Below are 26,655 nucleotides of genomic sequence, written 5' to 3'. Positions count from 1 at the left end.
TAAATCAGGATGTGGTAAAGAACCCAGGTGAAACCCACTGAAACCAAGATGGCAATAAAAGTGACCTCTGGTCATCCTCAATTCTCATTCTATGCTAATCATAATGTATTAGCATGCTAAAAGACATTCTTATCAGTGCCATGACAGTTTACAAACACCGTGGCAATATTCAGAAGTTATCCTATATAGACTAAAAAGCGGAGGGATCCTCAGTTCTGGGAAATCTGCCGCTCTCCATGAAAACTCATGAATAATCCACCCATGTTTTAGCATATAATCAAGAAATAACCATAAAAATCTTAAACCAGCAACTCTTGGGGCTGCTCTGCCCATGGTTTAGCCATTCTTTTTCCCTTTCTTAACAAACTTGCTTTCTCACTTTATGGACTTGCTTTGATTTCTTTCTTGTGTGAGATCTGAGAACCCTCTCCTGGGATCTGGATCCGAACTCCCTTCTGGTAACACCTTCCTGGCCACCATGAAAGGACTATACCGAAAAGACGCCTGACCCAAAGAAAAAGACTGCAGCACCAATTGGCCAACTCTGGATATGTGGTGGGGTACATTTTACCTGGGTAAAGGATGGAATTGGGTTAGAAGCCCAACTTAGGAGAGTTAGAGTCCCTCCTAAGACAAAGAGGCTTAAAGGTCCCTCTTAATAAAAAGCAAGGACGCTTGACCAAATTTGGGTTAAAAACTTAACTTAGAAAAATTAGAGTCCCTTCTAAGACATAGGGGGTGGCTGGGCGTGGTGGCCCATGCCTGTAATCCCAGCACTTTGGGAAGCCAAGGCGGGTGGATCACCTGAGGTCAGGAGTTCGAGACCAGCCTGGCTAACATGGTAACCCCGCCTCTACCAAAAATACAAAAATTAGCCGGGCGTGGTGGTATGTGCCTGTAATCCCATCTACTCGGGAGGCTGAGGCAGAATTGCTTGAACCTGGGAGGCAGAGGTTGCAGTGAGCCGAGATCACGCCACTGCACTCCAGCCTCGGCGACAGAGTGAGACTCCATCTCAAACAAACAAACAAACAAATCGGCTGGGCGCGGCGGCTCACTCCTGTAATCCCAGCACTTTGGGAGACCGAAGCGGCGGATCACAAGGTCAGGAGATCAAGACCATCCTGGCTAACACGGTGAAACCCCGTCTCTACTAAAAATACAAAAAATGAGCCGGGTGTGGTGGCGGGCGCCTGTAGTCCCAGCTACTCCGGAGGCTGAGGCAGGAGACTGGCGTGAACCTGGGAGGCGGAGCTTGCAGTGAGCCGAGATGGCGCCACTGCACTCCAGCCTGGGCGACAGAGGGAGACTCCGTCTCAAAAAAAAAATTCTTTACCTTATATACAGGTAATGCATGTATAGACACATACGCAAATAACACCTCTGACGCCCGCAGGTCCCTGCCACCTCTAATCGGCCCCATTGGACTGTGAATTCATTCCAGTGGGACCCAGCCATTCTCCCTCAGCCATGACTGGATCTGCAGGTCCCAACACAAGCCTCTCATACAGCCAGCGCTCAACAAACAACTCAAGTAACCCATCAGGCCCAGTTTTTGGAGAAGGCTGGGACTCACCTTGAGGGAAAGGATGTCCTCTGCGCGGATGACGAACTCGTCCTGCTCACGGAAGAGGCCCTCTCCGCCACCCTCGCCGGCCTCCTAGTCCATCTCCCCACACACGGCCGCCGTCTGCTGCTTCTTGGCCAGGTACAGGGGCCCAGGTGTCCGGCAGCTCGGGGTCCTCGGGTGATTGGGTGGGGGGGGCTCCTCGGGAGGTGCAGCCGGTGGGGCAGCGGCTGGTGGGGGTGGCGGTGGAGGCGAGGGCATAGCTGGTGGGGGTGGCAGAGGCGGTGGCGGTGGTGAGCTGGACGTGGGGGCCACCAGCGGAGGTGGCGAGGGCAGGGCTGGCTGTGGCGGCGGAGCGGGTGGCAGAGGCTGAGGAGTCGGTGCGGGAGGTGGAGTGCGTGGTGGTTTTTCCTCCAGCAGCGGGGGCTCTTTCTATATTTTGTAAATTTTTCTTTCTGTATTTTTCTGTCATAAACAGGGGTACTTTAGGATGAAACACAACTCCAGCCTGGGCAATAGAACAAAAAACTCCATCTCAAAAAGGAGAAAGAGAAAGAAAGAAAAGAGAAAGACAGTGGTTAGAAATAAAAGAAAGAAAGAAAAGAGAAAGACAGTGGGTCAGAGGGCCCCCTCAGTAACACCCCCCTTGGTTAGAAATGGATTTGTCACTATGAAACGTTAACTGCTATTCTTACACTGTTTGCTGATGCCTACAGGTGACAGGATTAGGCATGTACAGGATCATGGAACGTGGGGCACATTTTTTCTCCCCAGAGGGGGAAACTTGAGAGCTGATGGGACTGCTGGAAAAGATCCCTTTGTGACTGACAAGTACCCACCTGAACATTGCAGTGTTGCTGCAATGGTGGGTATTTCTCTGGCCTCCCTGAGGTCCCGGCTTCCCCACCCTGCCTCAGATAAGGCTTCTCTCTCTCCCTCTCTCTTTCTCTCCTTTTCTTTTCCTATCGTTTCTGTTACTTAAGGAGACTATCTGCTGTTCCATCTTGCCCAGAGACCACAGGTTGAAATTCCTGGTCGGAGGTCACTCCACCCCACTTTGAATGGATTAAAGATGACAAGGCCCAACCGGGGGCAAATTTGAGCCTTGCCAGTTAGATATTGGCTGCTAAGCAGAGTGGCTAACGTCTATGTTTTGTCACACGTATTTTGCTCTGGCTGGAATGGAAAATGTTAATTTGGTTACCCCATGCAACCCACTGGGCAGCATCTTACAAAATTGAGATTTTTTTTTTTTTTAATTTTGTGTTACAGCTTGGCCCCCAGGGCTATGATGCAGCAAGTAGATTCGCTAGGGCCACTCAGGGAAAGGGAACCCAGAAACCTGGCATGCCGGCAAAAGGGTAAGAATTTCTTACCAGTCAGACTTCTGGCCTCTCTCTGTGCGCGCCGATTGTAGGAATGGTAAAAATCACGGTCTCCTCTGCAAAGTTTCAATTAATGAAACAAAAGGCTTCATGAGGCTCATCTTAAGCTGTAGCAAATCTGGTGTACTTTGTGCTATGAATTTGTCTTTCTGTATTTTTCTGTCATAAAGAGAGGTACCTTAGGATAGAACATGGGCTTAGGACCCCGTAAGCTTGCTGTTCAAGCCAGTCCGGCACACTGGTCAGTTACAAACTTTGCTACAGGTCCCTGAAATAAACAAAAAACTCAGTGAAGTTTTCCTGTTGTCTTAGATCCTTGGGAGCTTGACCTTGTAACCATATGGTGGTACACCCTCTTAGTCTCTAGCATCCAGAGGACAGGAATTTTGAGGTTCACGTCATAGCCCTAAACATTGTCTTGAGCAGTTAAAAGCCTTTGCAAGCTCAAAATTGGTTGCCTCTAGGGTCCTTCTAAGAAAAGAAATGGAAACTGCCCAATGCTGAAGCTTAGTAGCTAAGGATTTGTCTTTTCACAATGGCAGCCCAGATTCAGGGTTCAATTCCCAGCTCAGGGAATTAGTCCTTTCTGGTTTGATATCTATGTGAGCTTTGCCATTTGTTGATTTTCTGCCCCTCCTTGAACAACATCTGGCTTCCCTTCTTGAATTTTCCCTTCTCTAAGCTACCTTTGTAGATTCTAAATCTTGTAAAGACTGCTTACCACCTGTTTGAAAATACTTCGTACACCTGTGGTTAAGTCATAACGTTAGTTAAGGCTTATTGGTTTCACCTGGGAGATTACCTTTGGTAAAGTTTAAAGGCCATAAATATTGGCTGTTTGTCCTGGCTAGAGTCTGGTAGTAAGAGATTTTGTTAAAAGTTAGCTTAATTAAAAGCAGATATCCAAGCTATACGTATATTTAAAAGGACTTTATGCTTTTTTCTCTTCTTGAATCTTGTTTTTCTGAAGAAAAAAGTATTTTTTTTACAAGGGGAAAACAAGACAAGGGAAAAAACAGGTATTTTTTTTTCTCAGTCGACTGAATTGTTTTTTTCTGTTTTGTCTTCTTGCCACTCTTGATGCACACATGAGAAGACCTAAGATAATTTCTAACAGCCTACGACTCCTTGAGAAAAACAGAGGAGGTGCCACAGACCCCGTTTTAGGGAAAACATCTGTTTTCCTCATTAAACCCCAGGAATTGGAAGCAGATAGATCTCTCTCAAAAGCTAAGGCTCTGTTCTGTTTTGCATTGCACTATCTGACGTTTTTTACTTTTTAGAGTATCAGAAATTACTTCACATTATGAGCAAGCTTTGGTGTGTAATAACTAGGTAGCAAATATACTTTTGGGCATGGCCAGTGGCAGTTATGGGGGCATACTTGGCTCTCTGCACGTTTAGATCAGAGAGGCGTGCTCTTGGCCACCTGGAAGGTATGGAAACGTCCCCATCCCCCACCCCACCACTGAGATAAGGCTCCCATGGGGGATAGTCTGATCACAGAATGGGCTGATTGACTCTGGGTTGTCTTGCAATGAAACTCACAGTAAGATCATTCATTGTCTTGTTCTGTAGTGTTTCTCTTTTGGGAATTCAGGATCCGCTATAAAAATAGGACCCTGAATTTTTGGGGATCTGTTTTGCTTTCCATCTGTATCTGCTTATTAGGCCCTAGAAACGGCATATTTTCCTAACCCTGTTCCTCAAAGGACCCCACCCTGAAGCCAGTAATCCAATTAAGAAACTTAAAAACTGCCACATGAAAAATCTTACAACTACTGGATCTTCTGCTGTCTGTATATTTATATGTGTTGTGTGTGTGGCATTTATATATGAAGGAGCTTTGCTCAATTGGCTTAAAAATAAGTGCTTAAATCAAATATTTTGTCAGGAAAATAAAAACTAATGCCTTTTAGTTCACATGACTTTAGTAAGCTTCGGAAGATAAGGACAGTTTAAAAAATTATTGGTAAAATAAAGACATTTGGTCTAAATTAGGTCAGATAATTAGGTTTGCTAAACGCTTTAAGATCATGAACTGCTTCTTTGACTTTTGAAAAGTCAAAGAAGAGCTATTCTTTGAGCTATTAGATTCTAGGTAAGGCCTGTGGACATGTGGAGTCAGGGATGCTCCCTCACTATGATGGAAAGATACCTTGTCTGCATTTTTGTCTCGTATCTTAGGCTCCACACCTGCTACATAATTAAAAATCACTCACTTATCAGGTTTTTCAGCAACAACAAAAGTTTCTGAGAGTTAACAGTGTAACATGCAATGAGACTACTACAGAAACGTTGTACATGCAAGGTGTGTCAGGAAAATGAAATGTGTTTTCGGTAAAAGATTATAAGAAGGCATGGAAATGTGGGAGTTTTTTGGCTACACTAGTTTAGAGGGTTAAAGGTTTTAAGTAAGATAGGATAAAGCTGAAGGTTTGAGCAAGTTGTGATAGGTTTGTGAAAGATTAATCTGGTAAAAAAATTTTTATGTGAACATATTCGCTAAAGCTAAAGTGACATTATTCGGTTTTTCTGTAAATTGAACATTGGAATAAAAGCACAAAAGGGTTTCCTTGGAGCACTGATCTGCCCTTTAACAAAAATTTGTAAAGGGTCATAAGATTTATGAGAATCTTACCTTAGGGTCAAACATTAAAATTGAAGAGATTTGTCTGAGGTTCTACTATGAATTGTGTTTGATATTAATAGTACACTAATGCCAAGGTGAAATTTGGCTTTCTCTTGAACAGGGTTTTCCATGAATAAAGTTTTTTGCCTTTTTAAAATTTTTGAGTTATTTTGGCTAGATAACTTATGGTGGCCTATGATTCTCTTCTATAATTTCAAGTGTTTTAAACCTTTGATAGTAACAAACTTTCCAAAACCAAATTATAAATTATGTCTTTTTCTGACCTAATTAATCTTTTAGCTATTAGGTCCCCTAAAGTCCAAAAATGACATATTTGGCTTATTTGGTATAAAAATCATACAGGAAGCATTGTCAAATATGAAATGGTGTTTGGCTTTCTTTGGGCTGTATTTATATAATATGTTATTAGTATATATTCCAAAATTACTGGAAAGTCCTGTAATTCTTATATGGCTTAGTGTACGTAATTAATAATTATAATTGTTTTGTAAAATTGTATGCCACAGAAGTAAGCAAAATTGTCAATTGTGGCTTTAGTAGTGGCTGTCCTAAGACTTTTTGTCACCCACAGACAATTATTGTCTTGTTTTGATTCTCTTCAAAAGGTGTTTATAATCAGCTATAGGACTTTGACATGTGCTCTTGAATGCAGGTTTCTGATAACTTTGGAGATTGTGACATTAGAATCAAGGAAAAAACTTTCAGGACTCTCATGGAGAGCTGAAATGTTTATGAATATCAAGCAGAACAGGTGTTAACTGCATAGACTGAACTAATAGAAGACTAAAATAACCCTTTTATGACTTTTTACTTAAAACGTTGCTGATCTTTGTTTTTCAGAGCCAAGAAAACTTTTGAGTTATTTGTAGTTTAAAAAAAAAAAAAAAAATGGAGTCTCTCTCTGTTGCCCAGGCTGGAGTGCAGTCGTGTGATCTGAGCTCATTCCACCTCCACCTTCCGGGTTCAAGCAGTTCTCCTGCCTCAGCCTCCCGAGTAGCTGGGATTACAGGTGCATGCCACCATGCCTGGCTAATTTTTGTATTTTTAGTAGAGATGGGGTTTGGCCATGTTGGCCAGGCTGGTCTCAAACTCCTGATCTCAGGTAAGCCACCCGCCTCGGCCTCCCAAAGTGCTGGGATTACGGGCGTGAGCCACTGCACCCGGCCCAGTGATCATTTTAGAGACAGTTTAACCACTACCTGACCATCACCTGATTGTCACCTGACATTCCTGGGCGTGTGATGGGGGAGCCCTCTCCTGTCCTGCTCATGTCTAACTACCTACTCTAACAGATGGAAAGAGATGATAAAGATAGGGAGTGGGGAGAGAAGTAGAAGGGGACACTATGGAGAGAGGAATGTACATGGAGAGAGGAATGTACATATAGAGAGGGGCATTAAGAGAGGGAGTATGGAGAGAGGAGGATGGAGAGGAGGGAATAGAGGAGAGAGAAAGAGAATAGAGTGAGGCATAGAGGGGGAACAGAAAGGAAAAGAGGAAGAAATAGAGAAGGGAGAGAGAAAGGATTGAGAGCTGGGGATACATATCTGAAAAGAAACCCAAGAAACTGAGAACATTTGTTGTCTTTATAGAAAACAACTTGGTGGCTGGGGTGGAAGGTAGAGACAGGGGGTAAAGGGTGAAAGACACTTTTCATTGTATATCTTTTTTTAATCTTTTGAGTTTGGATGCATATGACTATATTACTTATATAAAATAAAACTTTGACTTAAAGTATCAACAAGAGAGGATCCTGGATTGCTATCTTTCTGTGTGGCTACTGGCAAGTAACCTCATGGAGTCCAGGTCTATGACAGGGGTATGTTGTTAACTACTCTGGGGACTGTTTTGAGGAGCCAGAGGATCTCATAAGCAAACCTCCCAGCACCGTGTCTGGCACCTGGTGCATGCTGCTGCTATTATCAGCACCCCCAGCAATGAGTCTGAGTGACTTTGGAAGCATCCCACCACCCATCTGAGCCTCGTTTTTCTCATCCATCCCCCTGGAGGAATAATGACGAGATTCACAGGGTTGATGCAAGGATCCACCAGGAGAATGCTAACACCTACCAGATGATCCTTCTCTGGACTTCATGCCTGGATGATCCTGTCACACCCTTAACACTTGCCCACCCACCTCAACCCAAGTCAGAGGAGACAGAGACAGAATGTGCTGAAAGTGGTTACTTTATTGGTTGGGAAAGGGAGAAGCTGTGGTCAGCCCAAGAGGGAATACAGAGGCCCGAAAAAGGGGAGGGCAGTTGGGCTGGAACCAGATGCAGGGCCAGGCAGAAACTTTCTCTCCTCACTGCTCAGCCTGGTGGTGGCTGGAGATGGAGGAAGAAGATCATAACAATACCATCAACAACAATATCCATTAGACTAGGCAAGAGTACCTGCAGCTTAAATCCTAGACCAGCTCCTTGACCCCACCCCATCCCACACACCCACGCAGCAAAGCCTCACCTTCTGGGGGCTCTGCTTGCATTTTCTACAGGTTCTAGACATACTCTTCTCCTTCAGACCATCCCTAGCAGGCACCTGGGTATACTGTTGTCCCAGATGTCCACTGTGGCCTTCCTGAGGGGCCATGGCCATTTCTCTCCCCAAGAATCCCTCTACTATTAGGAAGTTCTGCCATGCCTTCTTCCTTAGGTTAAAATGGGATTATCTGATCAATTAGATCTTATTTAGCTACATTTTATAAGCAAGATAATTGTGACTTGGAGGTGAGAAGGCTAGGTAAGTGTCAGAGCTAACATTTGAACCCGGGTCTTGACTGCAAAGCCTATCCATGCAGTTGGCATCTGAGAGCCCTGGCTCCAGGGAGACCACAGCTTAGTTTAGAGAAACCATAGTTCCCTCTCGGGCACCAAGAGCACACCCCTCTCTAGACTTCAGTTGCTCATCTCTGCACTATTGGATTCTATCAGTTATCTTCAGGTTCCTTTGCTGAGAAATTGTTAAAAGTAGCACATGACAACCACGAGATTTCAACCCAAGGGTACCACCAAGCTGTTTTTTATTTGTTTGTTTGTTTTTAATTTGAGACAGAGTTTCGCTCTTGTTGCCCAAGCTGGAGTGCAATGGCCTGATCTCAGCTCACCGCAACCTTCGTCTCCCAGGTTCAAGCGATTCTCCTGCCTCAGCCTCCTGAGTAGCGGGTGGGTGGCACCTGCCACCACGCCCATTAAATTTTTTTTTTTTTTTTTTTGGTATTTTTAGTAGAGACGGGGTTTCTCCACGTTGGTCAGGCTGGTCTTGAACTCCCGACCTCAGGTGATCTGCACACCTCAGCCTCCCAAAGTGCTGGGATTATAGGCATGAGCCACCACACCCAGCCAAACTCTTGCTTATTCTGTTCCCTCTGCCTGAGACAGCCTCCCCACTGCAGCTCATCAGACTACCCACCTTTCACTCTTCTTTTAGAACAGGCTGAGGGTCACCCCGCTGGTACACCTTTCCGAGCTGTTCCTGCAACTAACCTCCCTTCACCTCCGCCTGGGTGATGTTTTCTCCTGTTTCCAACAACACCTGGCCATCAATGCACTTTCTCTTTCCCGTTCACTTACCTCAGAAATTGGGAGTGACACAGGACACATTCCCACAGCCATTGCGGCAGCATTTCATCTGGCCAGGACACTGGCTGTCCACCTGGCACTGGTCCTGACAGAGGCCAAGCTGGGGAAAGTTAATGTTCACCTGGGGGCAGGAACCCTCCTTATCTGGATAGAAAAAGGAGTAAGGGTAAGTGGGCAGAGGGGATACAGGGAGATTAACTTGTACCTGCAGCATGGCCCCCCCACTGCCCCTCACTGGGCTTCACATACAGCAGAGCTGCCTGCCTGAGTCCATCTTGGGAACCTGAGCTGCTCTCAGGAGGCCCAGGAAGATCACCTGCAAATCCCTCCTCCTGCTCCCAAATGGAATCACAGGACCTCAGCTTGAATCCCAAGTGGGCCTTCGTGGCCTAGGGCCAGAAATCTTCCAAAGCCTCCGTGTCTTTAGGCGTCAGTGGAACAGTGCTAATTACAACATAGGGTTGTTGTGAAAGCAGTGGAAACAAACATATATTCTCCCTGAAATATCAAACTACTCTGTAGTTATGAGAAATTATAACAGTGAGCACCTAATTAGCTCTTACTACATGCCAGGTATTAAGCCCCTAACATATATTAACTCTTCTAATTCTCACAATAATCCTAAAAGAAGGGGAGGGATCTGTTAATATTTCCTTGTGTTATAAGTGAGGAAACTGAGGCACTGAGAAGTTAAGTAATTTGCCGAAGGTCACACAGAATTGAGGCAGAATTTGAACCCCAAGAAATCTAGCTCCAGAGTCTATGTTTTAACTGCTGCTGCCATGGTTAAGCACTATGCTGCCACTTAAAGTGTAAAGTACAGTACACATGTGAGGGGTTACACACTTATAATCTTCACTCATACCCACAGACCGAATCCCAGTTGCAGTCTCTCAGCACCGTGACCCTCCAAATATACTCATTCATCCATGCAGAGAGAAACCACACATCCTTCCACTAACACATACACACACAATCACACTCCACTTCCCGGGTTAGATAGAGGGGAGCCAGGCCCAGCCAAATCCATTCATCAACTGAGGTACATCATGGTTGCTTCCAACTTTCGGCAATCATAAATAAAGCTGCTATAAATATGTGCAGGTTTTTATGTGTAAAACACAGGCACAGAACTGGGTGATTAGCTGTAGAGGACAAGGAAAGTGGCTGACAGATCACTGGGTGCAGTGGTTCACGCCTGTAATCCCACACATTGGGAGGCTGAGGCGGGTGGGATCATCAGAGGTCAGGACTCGAGACCACCCTCTCTACTAAAAATCAAAAAAGTTAGCTTGGCATGGTGGCATTCGCCAGTAATCCCAGCTACTTGGAAGGCTGAGGTGGGAGAATAGCTTTCACCTGGGAGACGGAGGTTGTAGTGAGCTGAGATCATGCCACTGCACTCCAGCCTGGGCGACAGAGTGAGACTCCATCTCAAAAAAAAAAAAAAAAAAGATTTAGGTTCAGCTTTCAAGATGGCCGAATAGTAACAGCTCCAGTCTGCAGCTCCCAGTGAATCAATGCAGAAGGCAGGTGATTTCTGCATTTTCAACTGAGGTACGTGGCTCATCTCATTGGGACTGGTTCGACAGTGGGTGCAGCCCATGGAGGGTGAGCAGAAGTAGGGTAGGGTGTCACCTCATCTGGGAAGCACAAGAGGTCAGGGAACTCCCCCCCCAGCCAAGGGAAGCATGAGGGACTGTGCCGTGAGGAACAGTGCACTCTAGAGCACATACTACACTTTTCCCATGGTCTTCGCAACCCACAGACCAAGAGATTCCCTCAGGTGCCTACACCACCAGGGCCCTGGGTTTCAAGCACAAAACTCGGTGGCCATTTGGGCAGACACTGAGCTAGCTGCAGGATTTTTTTTTTCATACCCCAGTGGTGCCTGGAATGCCAGTGAGACAGAACCATTCACGCCCCTGGAAAGGGGGCTGAAGCCAGGGAGACAAGTGATCTAGCTCAGCAGATCCCACCCCCATGGAGCCCAGCAAGCTAACATCCACTGGCTTGAAATTCTCGCTGCCAGCACAGCAGTCTGAAGTTGACATGGAACTCTCAAGCTTGGTAGGGGGAGGGGCGTCCACCATTACTGAGGCTTGAGTAGGTGGTTTTCCCCTCACAGAGTAAACAAAGCCACCAGGAAGTTCAAACTGGGCAGAGCCCAACGCAGCTCGGCAAAGCCGCTGTAGCCAGACTGCCTCTCTAGATTCCTCCTCTCTGGGCAGGGCATCTCTGAAAAAAAGGCAGCAGCCCTAGTCAGGGGCTTATAGGTAAAACTCCCATCTCCCTAGGACAGGGCACCTGGGGGAAGGGGCAGCTGTGGGTGTGGCTTCAGCCTGCCTGCCGGTTCTGAAGAGAGCAGCAGATCTCCCAGCACAGCATTCGAGCTCTGCTAAAGGTCAGACTGCCTCCTCAAGTGAGTCCCTGATTTCCGTGTCTCCTGACTGGGAGACACCTTCCAGCAGGGGCTGACAGACACCTCATACAGGAGAGCTCTGGCTGGCATCTGGCAGGTGCCCCTCTGGGACAAAACTTCTAGAGGAAGGAACAGGCAGCAATCTTTGCTGTTCTGCAGCCTCTGCTGGTGATAGCCAGGCAAACAGGGTCTGGAGTGGACCTCCAGCAAACTGCAACAGACCTGCAGCCGAGGGGCCTGACTGTTAGAAGGAAAACTAACAGAAAGGAATAGCATCAACATCAACAAAAAGGACATCCACTCAGAAGCCCCATCCAAAGATCATCAACATCAAAGACCAAAGGTAGATAAATCCACGAAGATGGGGAGAAACCAGCACAAAAAGGCTGAAAATTCCAAAAACCAGAACACCTCTTCTCCTCCAAAGGATCACAATTCCTCGCCAGCAAGGGAACAAAACTGGATGGAGAATGAGTTTGACAAATTGACAGAAGTAGGCTTCAGAAGGTGGGTAATAAACTTCTCCAAGCTAAAGGAGCATGTTCTAACCCCAGGGCAAGAAAGCTAAGAACCTTGAAAAAAGGTTAGAGGAATTGCTAACTAGATTAACCAGTTTAGAAAAGAACATAAATGACCTGATGGAGCTGAAAAACACAGCACAAGAACTTCATGAAGCCTATACAAGTATCAATAGCCGAATTGATCAAGCAGAAGAAGGATATCAGAGATTGAAGATCAACTTAATGAAATAAAGCATGAAGACAAGATTAGATAAAAAACAATGAAAAGGAATGAACAAAGCCTCCAAGAAATATGGGACTATGTGAAAAGACCAAACCTATGTTTGATTGATGTACCTGAAAGTGATGGGGAGAATGGAACCAAGTTGGAAAACACTCTTCAGGATATTATACAGAAGAACTTCCCCAACCTAGCAAGACAGGCCAACATTCAAATTCAGGAAATACAGAGAACACCTCAAAGATACTCCTTGAGAAGAATAACCCCAAGACACATAATCATCAGATTCACCAAGGTTGAAATGAAGAAAAAAATGTTAAGGGCACCCAGAGAGAAAGGTCGGGTTACCCACTATGGGAGGCCCATCAGACTAACAGCAGATGTCTCTGCAGAAACCCTACAAACCAGAAGAGAGTGGGGGCCAATACTCAATATTCTTAAAGAATTTTCAACCCAGAATTTCATATCCAGGCAAAGTAAGCTTCATACATGAAGGAGAAATAAAATCCTTTATAGACAAACAAATGCTGAGGGATTTTTGTCACCAACAGGCCTTCCTTACAAGGTCTCCTGAAAGGAGCACTAAACATAGAAAGGAACGACTGGTATCAGCAACTACAAAAACATACCAAATTGTAAAGACCGTCGACACTATGAAGAAACTATGTCAACTAATAGACAAAATAACCAGCTAGCATCATAATGACAGGATCAAACTCACACATAACAATATTAACCTTAAATGTAAACAGGCTAAATGCCCCAATTAAAAGACAAAGACTGGCAAATTGGATAAAGAGTCAAGACCCATCTCAAGTGCAAAGACACATAGGCTCAAAATAAAGGGATGGAGGAATATTTACCAAGCAAATGGAAAGTAAAAAAAAAGCAGGGGTTACAATCCTATTCTCTGATAAAACAGACTTTAAACCAACAAAGATCAAAAGAGACAAAGAAGGGCATTACACAATGGTAAAGGGATCAATGCAACAAGAAGAGCTAATTATCCTAAATATATATGCACCTAATACAGGAGCACCCTGATTCATAAAGCAAGTTCTTGGAGACCTACAAAGAGACTTAGACTCCCACATAATAATAGTGGGAAACTTTAACCCCCACTGTCAATATTAGACAGATCAATGAGACAGAAAATTAACAAAGATATCCAAGACTTGAACTCAGCTCTGGACCAAGCAGACCTAACAGACATCTACAGAACTCTCCACCCCAAATCAACAGAATATACATTCTCCTCAGCACCACATTGCACTTATTCTAAAACTGACCACATAATTGGAAGTAAAACACTACTTAGCAAATGCAAAAGAACGGAAATCCTAACAGTCTCTCAGACCACAGTACCATCAAATTGGAACTCAGGATTAAGAAACTCACTCAAAACTGCATAGCCTTACATGGAAACTGAACAACCTGCTCCTGAATGACTACTAGGTAAATAACAAAATCAAGGCAGAAATAAATAAGTTCTTTGAAACCAATGAGAACAAAGACACAACATACCAGAGTCTGAGACACAGCTAAAGCAGTGCTTAGAAGGAAATTTATAGCACTAAATGCCCACAAGGGAAAGCAGGAAAGATCCAAAATTGACACCCTAACATCACAATTAAAAGAACTAGAGAAGCAAGAACAAACAAATTCAAAAGCTAGGAGAAGACAAGAAATAACTAAGATCAGAGCAGAACTAAAGGAGACAGAGAAAAAAAAATCAATGAATTCATGAGCTGGGTTTTTGAAAACCATCAACAAAATAGTCTGACTGCTAGCCAGACTAATAAAGAAAAGAGAGAAGAATGAAATAGACACAATAAAAAATGACAAAGGGGATATCACCACTGATCCCACAGAAATACAATCTACCATCAGAGAATACTATAAACACCTCTACGCAAATAAACTAGAAAACCTAGAAGAAATGGATAAATTCCTGGACACATACACCCTCCCAAGTCTAAACCAGGAAGAAGTCGAATCCCTGAATCGACCAATAACAAGTTCCAAAATTGAGGCAGTAATTAATAGTCTACCAACCAAAAAAAGTCCGGGACCAGACAGATTCACAGCCGAATTCTACCAGAGGTACAAAGAGGAGTTGCTGGTACCATTCCTTCTGAAAGTATTCCAAACAATAGAAAAAGACAGACTCCTCCCCAATTCATTTTATGAGGCCTGCATCATCCTGATACCAAAACCTGGCAGAGACACAACAACAAAAAAATTTCAGGTTAATATCCCTGATGAACATCAATGTGAAAATCCTCAATAAAATACTGGCAAACCAAATCCAGGAGCACATCAAAAAGCTTATCCACCATGATCAAGTTGGCTTCATCCCTGGGATGCAAGGCTGGTTCAACATACACAAATCAATAAACATAATCCATCACATAAGCAAAACCAATGACAAAAACCACATGATTATCTCAATAGATGCAGAAAAGGCCTTTGATAAAATTCAACACCCTTCATGCTAAAACACTCAATAAACTAGGTATTGATGGAAGGTATCTCAAAGTAATAAGAGCTATTTATGACAAACCCACAGCCAATATCATACTGAATGGGCAAAAGCTGGAAGCATTCCCTTTGAAAACCGGCACAAGACAAGCATGCTCTCTCTCACCACCCCTATTCAACATAGCATTAGAAATTCTGGCCAGGGCAATCAGTCAAGAGAAAGAAATAAAGGGTATTCGATTAGGAAAAGAGGAAGTCAAATTGTCCCTGTTTGCAGATGAAATGATTGTATATTTAGAAAACCCCATTATCTCAGCCCAGAATCTCCTTAAGCTGATAAGCAACTTCAGTAAAGTCTCAGGATACAAAATCAATGTACAAAAATCACAAGCATTCCTATACACCAATAATAGACAGAGAGCCAAATCATGAGTGAATTCCCATTCACAATTGCTACAAAGAGAATAAAATACCTAGGAATACAACTTACAAGGGAGGTGAAGGACCTCTTCAAGGAGAACTACAAACCACTGCTCAACGAAATAAGAGAGGATACAAATGGAAAGACAATCCATGCCCATGGATAAGAAGAATCAATATCGTGAAAATGGCTATACTGCCCAAAGTGATTTATAGATTCAATGCTATACCCATCAAGCTATCACTGACTTTCTTCACAGAATTAGAAAAAACGACTTTAAATTTCATATGGAACCAAATAAAAGCCCACATAGCCAAGACAATCCTAAGCAAAAAGAACAAAGCTGGAGGCATCACGCTAACTGACTTCAAGCTATGCTACAAGCCTACAGTAACCAAAACAGCATGGTACTGGTACCAAAACAGATATATAGACCAATAGAACAGAAGAGAGGCCTCAGAAATAACACTACACATCTACAACCATCTGATCTTTGACAAACGTGACAAAAACAAGCAATGGGGAAAGGATTCCCTATTTAATAAATGGTGTTGGGAAAACTGGCTAGCCATATGCAGAAAACTGAAACTGGGCCCCTTTCCTTACACCTTCTACAAAAATTAACCCAAGATGGATTAAAGACTTAAACGTAAGACCTAAAATCATAAAAACCCTAGAAGAAAACCTAGGCAATACCATTCAGGACATAGGCATGGGCAAAGACTTCATGACTAAAACACCAAAAGCAATGGCAACAAAAGCCAAAATTGACAAATGGGATCCAATTAAACTAAAGAGCTTCTGCACAGCAAAAGAAACTATCATCAGAGTGAACAGGCAGCCTACAGAATGGGAGAAAATTTTTGCACTCTATCCATCTGACAAAGGGCTAATATACAGAATCTACAAGGAACTCAAACAAATTTACGAGAAAAAAACCCTATCAAAACGTGGGCAAAGGATATGAACAGATGCTTCTCAAAAGAAGACATTTATGCAGCCAACAAACATGAAAAATGCTCATCATCACTGGTCATTAGAGAAATGCAAATCAAAACCACAATGAGATAACATCTCACACCAGTTAGAATGGAGATCCTTAAAAAGTCAGGAAACAACAGATGCTGGAGAGGATATGGAGAAATAGGAATGCTTTTACACTGTTCGTGGGAGTGTAAATTAGTTCAACCATTGTGGAAGAGAGTGTGGCCATTCCTCAAGGATCTAGAACAAGAAATACCATTTGACCCAGCAATCCCATTACTGGGTATATACCCAAAGGATTATAAATCATTCTACAATAAAGACACATGCACACATAGGTTTATTGCAGCACTGTTCACAATAGCAAATTTGGAACCAACCCAAATGCCCATCAATGATGGACTGGATAAAGGAAATGTGGCACATATACACCATGGAATACTACGCAGCCATAACAAATGATGAGTTCATGTCCTTTGCAGAGACATGGATGAAGCTGGAAACCATCATTCTCAGCAAACTAACACAAGAACAGAAAACCAAATACCGCATGTTCTCACTCATAAGTGGGAGTTGAACAATGAGAACACATGGACACAGGGAGGGGAACATCACACACCGGGGCCTGTTAGGGGGTTGGGGGTTAGGGGAGGGATAGCATTAGGAGAAATACCTAATGTAGATGACGGGTTGATGGGTGCAGCAAACCACCATGGCACATGTATACCTATGTAACAAACCTGCACGTTCTGCACGTGTACCCCACAACTTAAAGTATAATACAAAAAAAAATTTTTTTTAAGTTGCCAACAGTCTTGACTTCCTAATACAAAGAAATTCATTCTCTTGAAAGGAGTAGGAACCTCTAATATTGGGCTGACCTGGAAATAAATAGGGAACCATTTATGATCAAAACAAGCCACTGTGTATGGAGTATCTTCTCACTAATAGACACTTTACATGCATTATTTCATTCAGTCCTCATGCCAATCCTATAGAGTTTGGAATTATTCCCATTTTAGAGCAGAGGCTCAGAGAGGTAAAGCAACATGCCCAGGGTCACACAACTAGAAAATGGCAGAACTAGGATTCAAACCTCCAGGCTCCCTCCCTGGCTCAGGAGGCCATCTGACCTTGTCCCTCTTCCTGCCTCAGTCTGTCCATCTGAGATAAGGGAACAAATTCTTCATCCATCAAACAGCAAAGACTCCCTCCTTTGCTCCTCCACCTCTCTCATCTGCCTGCTGCCTGCTTTCTCTCCACATCTTCCTCTCTCCTTCTGGTCCTCCTCTCCCTGGCCCAGAGGAGGGGACTCGTGACCTTGAAGCTGCCCTTGGTGGGCTGCCAGTCCCCCTCCACTTACCACCTCCCTGCTGATCGGTGTCTTGGGTCATCGTATTACAAACCTTCCCAGCCTGTGCTGGCAACTTCAAGGAAATAACAAAGAGGAAAAGTCACAGGGGCTGTATTCTGGATAAGGAACATCATTACAGTACCTTGGTTCTCTCCAGGTCCTATCCCTGCCTCTAATCCTTAGCATTTTCCTCTGGAGAACGAAAAGCTGAGATTCCATGCTGTCTAAGCCACCCCCTGTTCTGATAGCCTGGTGGAGACTGCAGCTCCAGCAAGCACCTTTGAGAGAGTCCCCAGCTCGCGCTCACTCAATCCTTAGAGTGGAAGAGATTGACTGAAAGACAACGAAGGGCGATACAGTGTCCAGGGAGGATTCCTCACTTTCTTCGAATCACTCAGCCAGTTGGCCTGAAAGGCAAAAGCTGAACCCTCACTATGACTCCGGTAGCCATGGGATGGCGGTGTGACCTTGGGCAAGAACATTTTTTTCTCACCGATGCTCCCATCCACATCTTTAAGATGAGCGGGGCATTTCCCTAAATCTGTAAAGTTCCTTTCCGCCTGGACAGAGGAATTGGGGAAAATCTTGCCAGGCCAGGCTCTCCCAGTCTTTCCCCCAGGGCTGGGGGAGGCCCCCAGGAAGGGACTCCAAGAGGAGAGGTGAGCCCCCCAGGCTCCGGGCTTTCCCGCAGGGCAGGCTCCGGCCGGTCCGAGAAGGAAACTGCGGCCCCGGGTCTCCAGGCCGCGGGGAACAATGTCCCGGTTGTGCGTGCCCGGAAGCCCGTCATGCACCAGAGACTCGAATCCAGCTAGGGGTGGGGACCCCCTTTGGCTGCGTTTCAACGACGCCTTTGTCTCCCCCGGGGCCGTGCGAGGGAGAGCACTGACGGATCTGGTTTCATCCGCCTTGACTTTCCCGGGGGTCCCCGGGTCCGGGGGCGCCCCTGTTCCCGGAACCCGGGCCCTCCCGCCTCCTCCCAGCCCAGCGCGGCCCCGCCCCGTTCCCGCTCGGCCGCCGTGAGGTTACCATTGGGCAGAGAGCAGAAGGTGGCACAGCCCGCGCTGCAGCACTTGAGGTTGTCGGCGCATTCGCTGTCCGAGACGCACTCTTGGGTGCAGTTCTGGTCAGCCTGGAGCTCGGGGCACACGCCAGTCTTCTCTGCTTCTGTGCCTGGGAGGGGAGGCCCGGGACAGTCGAGGGTGGGGCGTAGTGCCAGCCCCAGAGGATGCCCACCTCCTGCTCCAAACCTTAACCCCAAGGAATTCTCAGTCTCTGGCCCTAGGAGTCCCCAGAGACTCCTACTTCCAGACCAGGAGTCCCTGACCCCTGGGAGTACGAGAGCTCCCTAACCCTTGGCGTCGGGGCCCTCAGATCTCAGCCCTAGGGGACCCCGCACAGCTGAGTGTCTAGGAGCTTCCGAGGTCGAGGCAGAGCAGCCCCCACCCCCAGCCCACTGCAGCCACGGAGTGTCCGCGTTCAGCACAGAATCCTCCCAAATTTCAGCCATCAGTGGTCTCTCCACCTCCAGCACATTGGACCCCACACCCTAGGCTCCAAGGGTCCCTGCCGCTTCCGCCCCAGGAATTCCCACTTCCCCAGCCTCCAGAGGCTACGCCGCCGCCTAGCTCCATCCTGTTCGCTCGTGGCTCGGCCCCTCTGGGCGCCGGGCCTCTCCCCGCCCCACTCACCTGGGACTAGGGTAAAGCCGAACAGCAGCAGGCAGAGGAGGAGGGCGGCGGCTAGCGGGCCTAGGCGACAGGCAGGCATGGTGCTATGCCCGGGCGGGGTGCAGATGTGAGCCGCTGCTCAGGTGCGGGGATTTAACCGCGCGCGCGGGAGGGGGCGTGGGGTAGGGGTGGAGCCGAGCGGGGAAAGGGAGGGTGGAGGGCTTTGCGGGCACCGCGGGCGGGCTGCCACATGAGGTCATTTCACAATCCCCCAGGATCAGGTATCACTCTTGGCCCCGGTGGGAACCAGGAACTTAAGCAGCTTCCAGGACGAGACCAGCTGCGGCCGGACCCTTGTCCACGCCTCCCTCCTGACCTCCCTCCTGGGGCCTGAGGGCCAAGGCTCAGGGCTCCTGGGTTTCTATTCCAAGACTCCGAGGTTTCTCCAGAGTGTCCCCAGTCGGCGGTTGAGGAGGATAAGGCAGGGCCCGTAGGGAGGCAGTGGAGCATGCGGGTTAAAGGGTTCGATTTGGGGTCAGCCAGATGGGAGGGCAGATCCCCCTTGATGGAGGGCTAGGGTAGTGATACAGAGCACATAGTAGGGGCTACAGAAATAGCACTTATTATTAATAAACAAACCCTCCTCATCAGAAACAGGCCCAGGAAGGTAAAGCACCTAGCAGTCTCAAGCCGTTTGGGTGTGTGTTTCTGTCTCCCTCTCTTTGTCCTACTGGCCCCTGATCAGGGCTGACTGTGCCAGGCTCTGTGCTCCTTGTCTCAAGGAATTGTCGCCGGTCCTCTGACTGGGGAGTTACTGTTATCAGCTGTATATGACAAAGGAACTGAGTGTTTAGGGATTTAGGACCGCACCTCCACTACAAGGTCCCCTGCAAAGCTGTACAAATAAGGTTTTGAACCCAGGTCTCTCCCTCCAGGCCCTTGTTTTTTCCATTCCATCGTAAATATTCACTGGGTGCCTACTGTGTGACATATGCAGGGCAAGACGCTTGGTGAAGAGAAAGTCGTCAAAAGGGGCCCTCCAGCACTGGTCTTGAAGGGGTGACAAGGTCCGGGGTCTGACTCCCACCTCCACCACTTCCCACCTGAGGGCCCTGGAATGAATCCTTTCCTAGATCTGAGCTGCCACGTCATCAGTGAAAATGACACCTATATGGGACTTCAGTGAGAACACAAATGCAATGTTCCTGCCACGGAACAACCATGTACTCACTGGGAGCATTGAGAGTAGATCCACACTGATTGACACAGGGACTCCAGGCCTGACCCATGATAGGTACTGGATACATGGCCATGAGTGCTCTATAAATAAGTGTCTCCTGTGACGAAGGAGACCAATAAGTATAAATCAAGCTTTAGAATCCAGGGGGTTAAGTGCCAAAACAGAGTTACCCAGGGAGTTAGACAAGAAGTGCCTTCAAACGTCTTTCCTGCTCCAATGATTTGAGGTTCTAGAAGCCCCAGGAGGTCTTTGCTGCTGGAGGCTAGAGGGGGCCTGGGGCAGTGAACACTGGGATGACAATGACAGGTGAGTAGGGTTTGGTGATGTGAGTACATCTGGCCACTGTCCCCAAAATGGATGCTGAGAACACCTCCCCCAGCTTCTCACACTCAACTTGGGAACTGGGGACATGGCATTATTATTGGGAGGGGCCAGGGCTATTTACTCTGAGCTCAGACAACAATGACGGCAGGAGCCAGTTGGGGACACAGCCACAGCCCATAGCGGGCTAGTGAAACCCAGTCTAGGGCACAAAGAGAACACTGGGGTGAGCAGCCAGCCGGTTTTTAGCCCGTGGACCCAGCTGGCTACTGTACATTCAGCCCCAGGCACTGCTGCCAACAGCTTTCTTCCGGGCCCTATTCAGCTCCCTGGGCCAGGAAACTGCCCAGCCTTGCCCCTCCCAGGCCCTTATGAGCGCCCTGTTGATTGGCTCTCTCTTACAGGAATTCAGACTGAGGGAGGGTGGCAGGGCCAGGCAGAAGGATGGGGAAGGAATTTTCATCAGTCAATGGCATCAGATGTTTAGCTTTTGTGGTGCGAAGTTCTGTGCTAGGTATAGTTATATATATTCTCTTTACATCATTTAAAAGGGCAGAGGCTTTAGAACCAAATGCATCCATGCCCAATCAGGGACAATGCATCCATGGCCACTTTCTGGCTATGTGACTTAGAGAAGCACTTCACTTTTTGGGCCTGCATCTTCTTCTTGCATAAACTGTGTATCATCCTAACAGTCTTGGATGATTATTATAAGGGTTTTATAAGATTATTATAAGGGTTAAAGGAAAAAGCATAAATCAGAGGTTGCAAATCTGGCTAGAGCACATACATTATTAACTACACAGTATGTTTTAAATTTTTAAATTAGTTGCCAAGATTTAAAAGTAGGGAATTTCATATAAAAATAAACCTCTAGCTTCTCTTGGAAAAAGTAGAAGATCTGGCAACACAGTCCTGCAATCAGATATAACAACCATCAGCTAGAGCAGCAGGTCTCAAAATTGAGCATGCATCAGAATCGTTTTTTTTGTTGTTTTTGTTTTTTTGAGACTGAGTTTTGCTCTGTCCCCCAGGCTTCCCTCCCCTCCCCTCCCCTCCCATCTCCTCCCCTTCCCTTCCCTTCCCCTGCCTCCTGGGTTCAAGCGATTTTCCTGCTTCAGTCTCCCAAGTAGCTGCGATTACAGGCACCACTACACCCAGCTAATTTTTGTATTTTTAGTAGGGACGGGGTTTCACTATGTTGGCCAGGTTGGTCTCAAACTCCTGACCTCAGGTGATCTGCCCGCCTTGGCATCTCAAAGTGCTGGGATTACAGGTGTGAGCCACCGTGCCCGGCCTAAGCATGCATCAGAATCACTTGGAAGTCTTGTTAAAATACAGATTGCAGGATCCCTGTCCCCAGAGTTTTGATTAGTAGGTCTGGAACCTGAGAATTTGCATTTCTAACAGGTTTCCAGGTGATGCCGATGCTGCAGGGCTAGGGACCATACTTTGAAAACCAGAACCTAAGTACAGCTACTCTTTTTCTATGAGGGAAGCATTCCCTCCAGTTTCCCATAATCCCTACCACCACCATCCTCCCTCTCTGCAACTAGTTCCATTCACAGTGCTCACCTGACCCCAGGAGGGCATTTAAATTTGTGACCTCTGGAGTGGGCACATAGTAAGTGTTTGGTGAAAGGTAGCTTATATTTATTTAACAATCATGGATTAAGTATTATTACTCCCATTTTACAGGTTAAGAAACTGAGATTCAGTTAAGCAAAGTGACTTGCTGGAGGAAACACAGCCAGTAAATCAGAGGGAAGACTCTTGCCAAATTACTTGTGTTGTCCCAGTTATTTCAATATTATACACATTCACACAGATCTATCTGAGGTTAACATAGATGATGCATCCAAAGTTTTGGACATAACTTCATGAGTGTAAAAAAATATATATATGGGAAGAGGAGGAAGAAAAGAAGCAGAAAGGAAAGAAGGAAAAGTTTATAGTGGTAGGTGATGTCAATTAGCTGTAGACACGCCCACTCTAAAATGACTATAAACAAGTTAACGATGAAGATTTAAGAAATTTCCAGGAACAAAAAAGGTGTCTTTAACCATGCAATGGGCCTCTCCTTTTAGACTTTTGGACTCAGTCAAACTTCCTTTCATTCCATGGAAACCTCTCTCTTTGGATATATTGACTATTTTGTTTTGTCACCTAGCATCCATTTGTCCTTTTTCTGATAAATCACCCTGAGTTTGCTTTGGAGGAAATAACTCTTCCTCCAGACCAAGACAGGTGGGGCCAGGGAGACTGTCAATTAATGTGTCTGCCCTACCCCCAGGCAGAGTGGCCAATCAGATACTGTTCCTAGAACTGTAATCTTGAGCAACGAATGATAAAAGACCTGAAAATTTATGGAGCTAACTCAGAGGTGTCCTGGGAAGAACTCAGTTCTGACTTTACCATTCTTTCCAAGCTGTGTTCTTTTAGCCTTCCCTTCAGTTCTGAGAGCTAAACTAAATCAATTAGTGCTATTGGGTGCAAGCAGTAGAATTCAACTCTGGCTAACTTAAAGATATTATTAGGAAAGGCGAATGGATGCCGACTACATCCCATTTTTATAAATTTCTTCTCTGTTTACAATAGCCAGAGTTGGTTGCTGTTGCTAGTAACCAAAGAGATCTTACTCCCTATACCAACGTAACCACCAAGTTCCTCATTTCCAAATCCAGTGGCCTTCTATCAGCTCTCATTCTCTTCTAACTCACAATTAAGGTCCTTGTGGCATACATGCAATAATGTTCAAATCAAATCCTCATTTAAAAAAAAATACACATGGTCTCTGCACAAAAACCCATGAAAAGCAGAGCTTCTCTATTTGAAGTGGCTCGGGTCCAGCCCCAAACCAAATAATCTTCCTAGAACAGTGCACTTGTCGAGTTAATTCCTTGACTATAAATTCTACTGGATCTTCACTGCCTTCAGGATAAAGGCTGAACTCCTTAGCCTGCCTTTTTGACTGATCCCAACTTTTATTTCCAGCTGCATTCCTTACTTCATGCTGCACAAACCTTCCCTGGGCTCATTGTCTTATCAAACATTCCTTGATCAAGCTCACCCCAGGAGTCTTCTTTCTCAACAGCCCCTAGTGGCCAGTACAGAGATGCGGACGGTCAGGTTTCCCGCAGAATGTATAGGAAAAGTCTGTTTTGGAGCAGAATCTGCAAGATGCAACAGTTAAGTTCTATTTTTTATTATCTAACTTTGAGGGCTAGGGTTAAAAAAGATTAAATGGCTTCAACCTATGTACTGGAAATTTTCTTCTGCAGAAAGTTTTTTCCCCTCCTCCCTCAAGAAGTAATTTACTCCTTCAATAAATGTTTACCGTATCCTATAACACATTTGACACTGTTGAGGATGTTGGAGAGACCATGTGGCAGACTGTATTTCCTAAAGATGGTCATGACAATATCTCCGAACCCACAGCTTTTCTGTAATGTGACCTAGCAACCCCCACCAAGAGGCAGAGCTTATTTCTCTACTCAGTTGAATCTGGGCAAGTCTTCTGACTGCTTTGATCAATAGAATATGGCAGAAGTAACATGGTGCCAGTTGCAGGGGGCAGGCTTAACTGACCTGGCAGCTTCCATTTCCTGCCTCTTGGAGCATTCCCTCTTAGAATCCAGCCACTAGTCTGTGAGATGCTCAAGCCATATGTGTGCTCCCGTTGATAGCCCCAGCTGAGCTTTCAGCCAACAGCCAGCCTCAGGATGCTAGTCTTGGAGGGAGCCATCTTGGACATCCATCCCAATCAAGCCTTCCGATGACAGCAGCCCCAGCCACCAGCTGACTGCAATCTCATGAGACAACCCAAGCAAGAACCACCAGCTGATCCAAGTCAACCCATAAGACCATGAAAGATAATAATAACTTTTTGTTTTATGCCACTAAGTTTTGGGGTACTGCATTACACATGCAATAGATAACCAGAACAGTGATCAATCAGATGAAGAAGACTATCTACTCTCATGAACCATACTCTTGAGTAAAGAAAATAAGCAAATAAGTTAGTAAATAGAAAATATAATTGCAGATATGGATAAATGCAATACAGAAAATTATAAGTCAGGAGTTGGGGAGCACAGGAAAGGGCTTTATGAGGAAGTGACATTTCAGCTGAGACTTGAATGATGTGTAACATCTATCTACAACATCATCTGGGGCTGAGCATTACAGAAAAAGGTTAAAGCAAGTCCAAAGATCCTAAGGCAGGAACAAGCCTGATGAATGCCAAGAAGAGTAAGAGAACCAGTATAGCTGGAGCAGAGTTAAAATCAAGGGAGATGAAATCAAAGAGCTAGGCAAGAACAAGATCATGAAGGGCCCTGAAGGCTATGAAAAGCAATATATCTTTTATGTGCAATGGGAAGTCATAGGCTAGTAAAAGCTGGGAGATTGGGGGACAAAATCATCTGATTTATAATTTTTGAAAATCCCTCTGGCAGCTCTGAAGAATGCATTGTAAGAGGACAGCTATGGAAACTGGACCAGTAGTAAGAGGATTTTTGCAGTTGTCTTAGCAAAGGATTGATAGTAGTGGTTCCTTTTATTAGGCAAAAGGTCATGAATTACTGGGTACTGGTCAGTCCATCACATCGGGAGACAGGTCTGATTTATTAGACTTGCCACCCTAATAAAGTCACAGGGAGAAGCTGTGAGGTTGTAGCAGTGAAAAAGGAGGCTTAACAAAAACTAGCTCTATTTTGCCCCAAACTCCTACCCCACTCCTGTGGTGATATATTTTAGGTTAACTGCTTTTGCTCATTTCTACACATAGGCTGAGCTAACTATGGGAGAAATATAGTTTATAGTTTAAAGCAAGGTTGCTAATAGTCCCTTCCCCAAATTAACCCCTGAGGAGATAAGGAGGGTGTATACACAAGCAACAATATTGTGTTAAAGATGATTTATAGGAGCATTGTGACCTGACCAAGGACAAAGAAGTTTCACCACACCCCCTTGGACCCTCACTGCCACCCAGATGTCTGTGATCCTTGATCACCTCTTGATCTCAACCCCCCTTCTCTTCCCCTTCCCAACATAAAAAAAGCCTACAATTCTATTAACTTGGGATGTTTCTTTAGGACATTAGTTCACCATCTTCTCAGTCTGTTGGCTTTCTGAAATAAAGTTGCCTTCTGTACCCCAATACCTTGTCTCTCAACTTATTGGATGTCATGCAGTGAGTAGTATGAGCTTGGACTCATTTCCATGGTTACTAATTCATCTACTGGCAGGATGACAACCCAATTTTTCTGGTCCTTCCTAGGATGGAAAGGATGGGTACCCACAACTGCCATGAAAGCCATATTCATCCCAAAGGGAAGCATGAGACCCATGAGATTTTCCTACCCTGAGGCCAAGAGTGTTGTGGCAGTTTTTAAACATGACAACAATTGTTTTATACCCCTCTATATTTGTCACTTCTCACAATGCTATAAATACCTGAGACTGCGTAATTTATGGAGACAGAGGTTTAATTGACTTGTGGTTCTGCATGGCTGGGGAGGAAACTTATAACCATAGCAGAAACTTACAATCATGGAAACTTACAATCATGGCAGAAGGGGAATCAGACACCTTCTTCACAAGGCAACAGGAAAGAGAAGAGTGAACGAAGGAGGAACTTCCAAATACTTATAAAAACATCAGATCTCATGAGAACTCACTCACTATCATGAGAACAGCATGGGGGAAACCACCCCCATGATTAAATCACTTCCCACCAGGTTCCTCCCTTAACACCTGGGGATTACAATTCAAGATGAGATTTGGATAGAGACACAAAGCTAAACCATATCACCTTCCTGTAGAGAAGTGGGGTTT

General features: G+C 45.4%; 1 protein-coding gene across 1 annotated transcript; it reads right to left on the bottom strand.

The window, feature by feature from the left end:
* Nucleotides 1-7,776: 7,776 nt before the first annotated feature.
* On the bottom strand, nucleotides 7,777-19,417 carry WFDC2 (WAP four-disulfide core domain 2). Its single transcript, XM_024238943.3, has 4 exons — nucleotides 19,278-19,417; nucleotides 18,616-18,759; nucleotides 9,178-9,330; nucleotides 7,777-7,932 (listed from the first exon to the last, which is right to left on the bottom strand). The coding sequence occupies exons 1-3, from the start codon at nucleotides 19,354-19,356 to the stop codon at nucleotides 9,179-9,181; spliced, it is 375 nt and encodes a 124-aa protein (XP_024094711.1). The 5' UTR covers nucleotides 19,357-19,417; the 3' UTR covers nucleotides 7,777-7,932; nucleotide 9,178.
* Between the last annotated feature and the right edge of the window lie 7,238 nt (nucleotides 19,418-26,655).

The sequence above is a fragment of the Pongo abelii genome, chromosome 21, assembly GCF_028885655.2.
Source record: "Pongo abelii isolate AG06213 chromosome 21, NHGRI_mPonAbe1-v2.0_pri, whole genome shotgun sequence".
NCBI classification, from domain to species: domain Eukaryota; kingdom Metazoa; phylum Chordata; class Mammalia; order Primates; family Hominidae; genus Pongo; species Pongo abelii.
This window is presented reverse-complemented; position numbering and strand designations above follow the sequence as displayed.

Bases quoted from the DNA above. Each gene is read 5' to 3' on its own strand.
- WFDC2 (XM_024238943.3), bottom strand. From the start codon at position 19,356: ATGCCTGCCTGTCGCCTAGGCCCGCTAGCCGCCGCCCTCCTCCTCTGC. The intron at 18,760-19,277 runs GTGAGTGGGGCG...CTCCCCTCCCAG, and splicing joins CGGCTTTACCCTAGTCCCAG to GCACAGAAGCAGAGAAGACT. The intron at 9,331-18,615 runs GTAACCTCACGG...TTTTCTATCCAG, and splicing joins CTTCTGCTCTCTGCCCAATG to ATAAGGAGGGTTCCTGCCCC.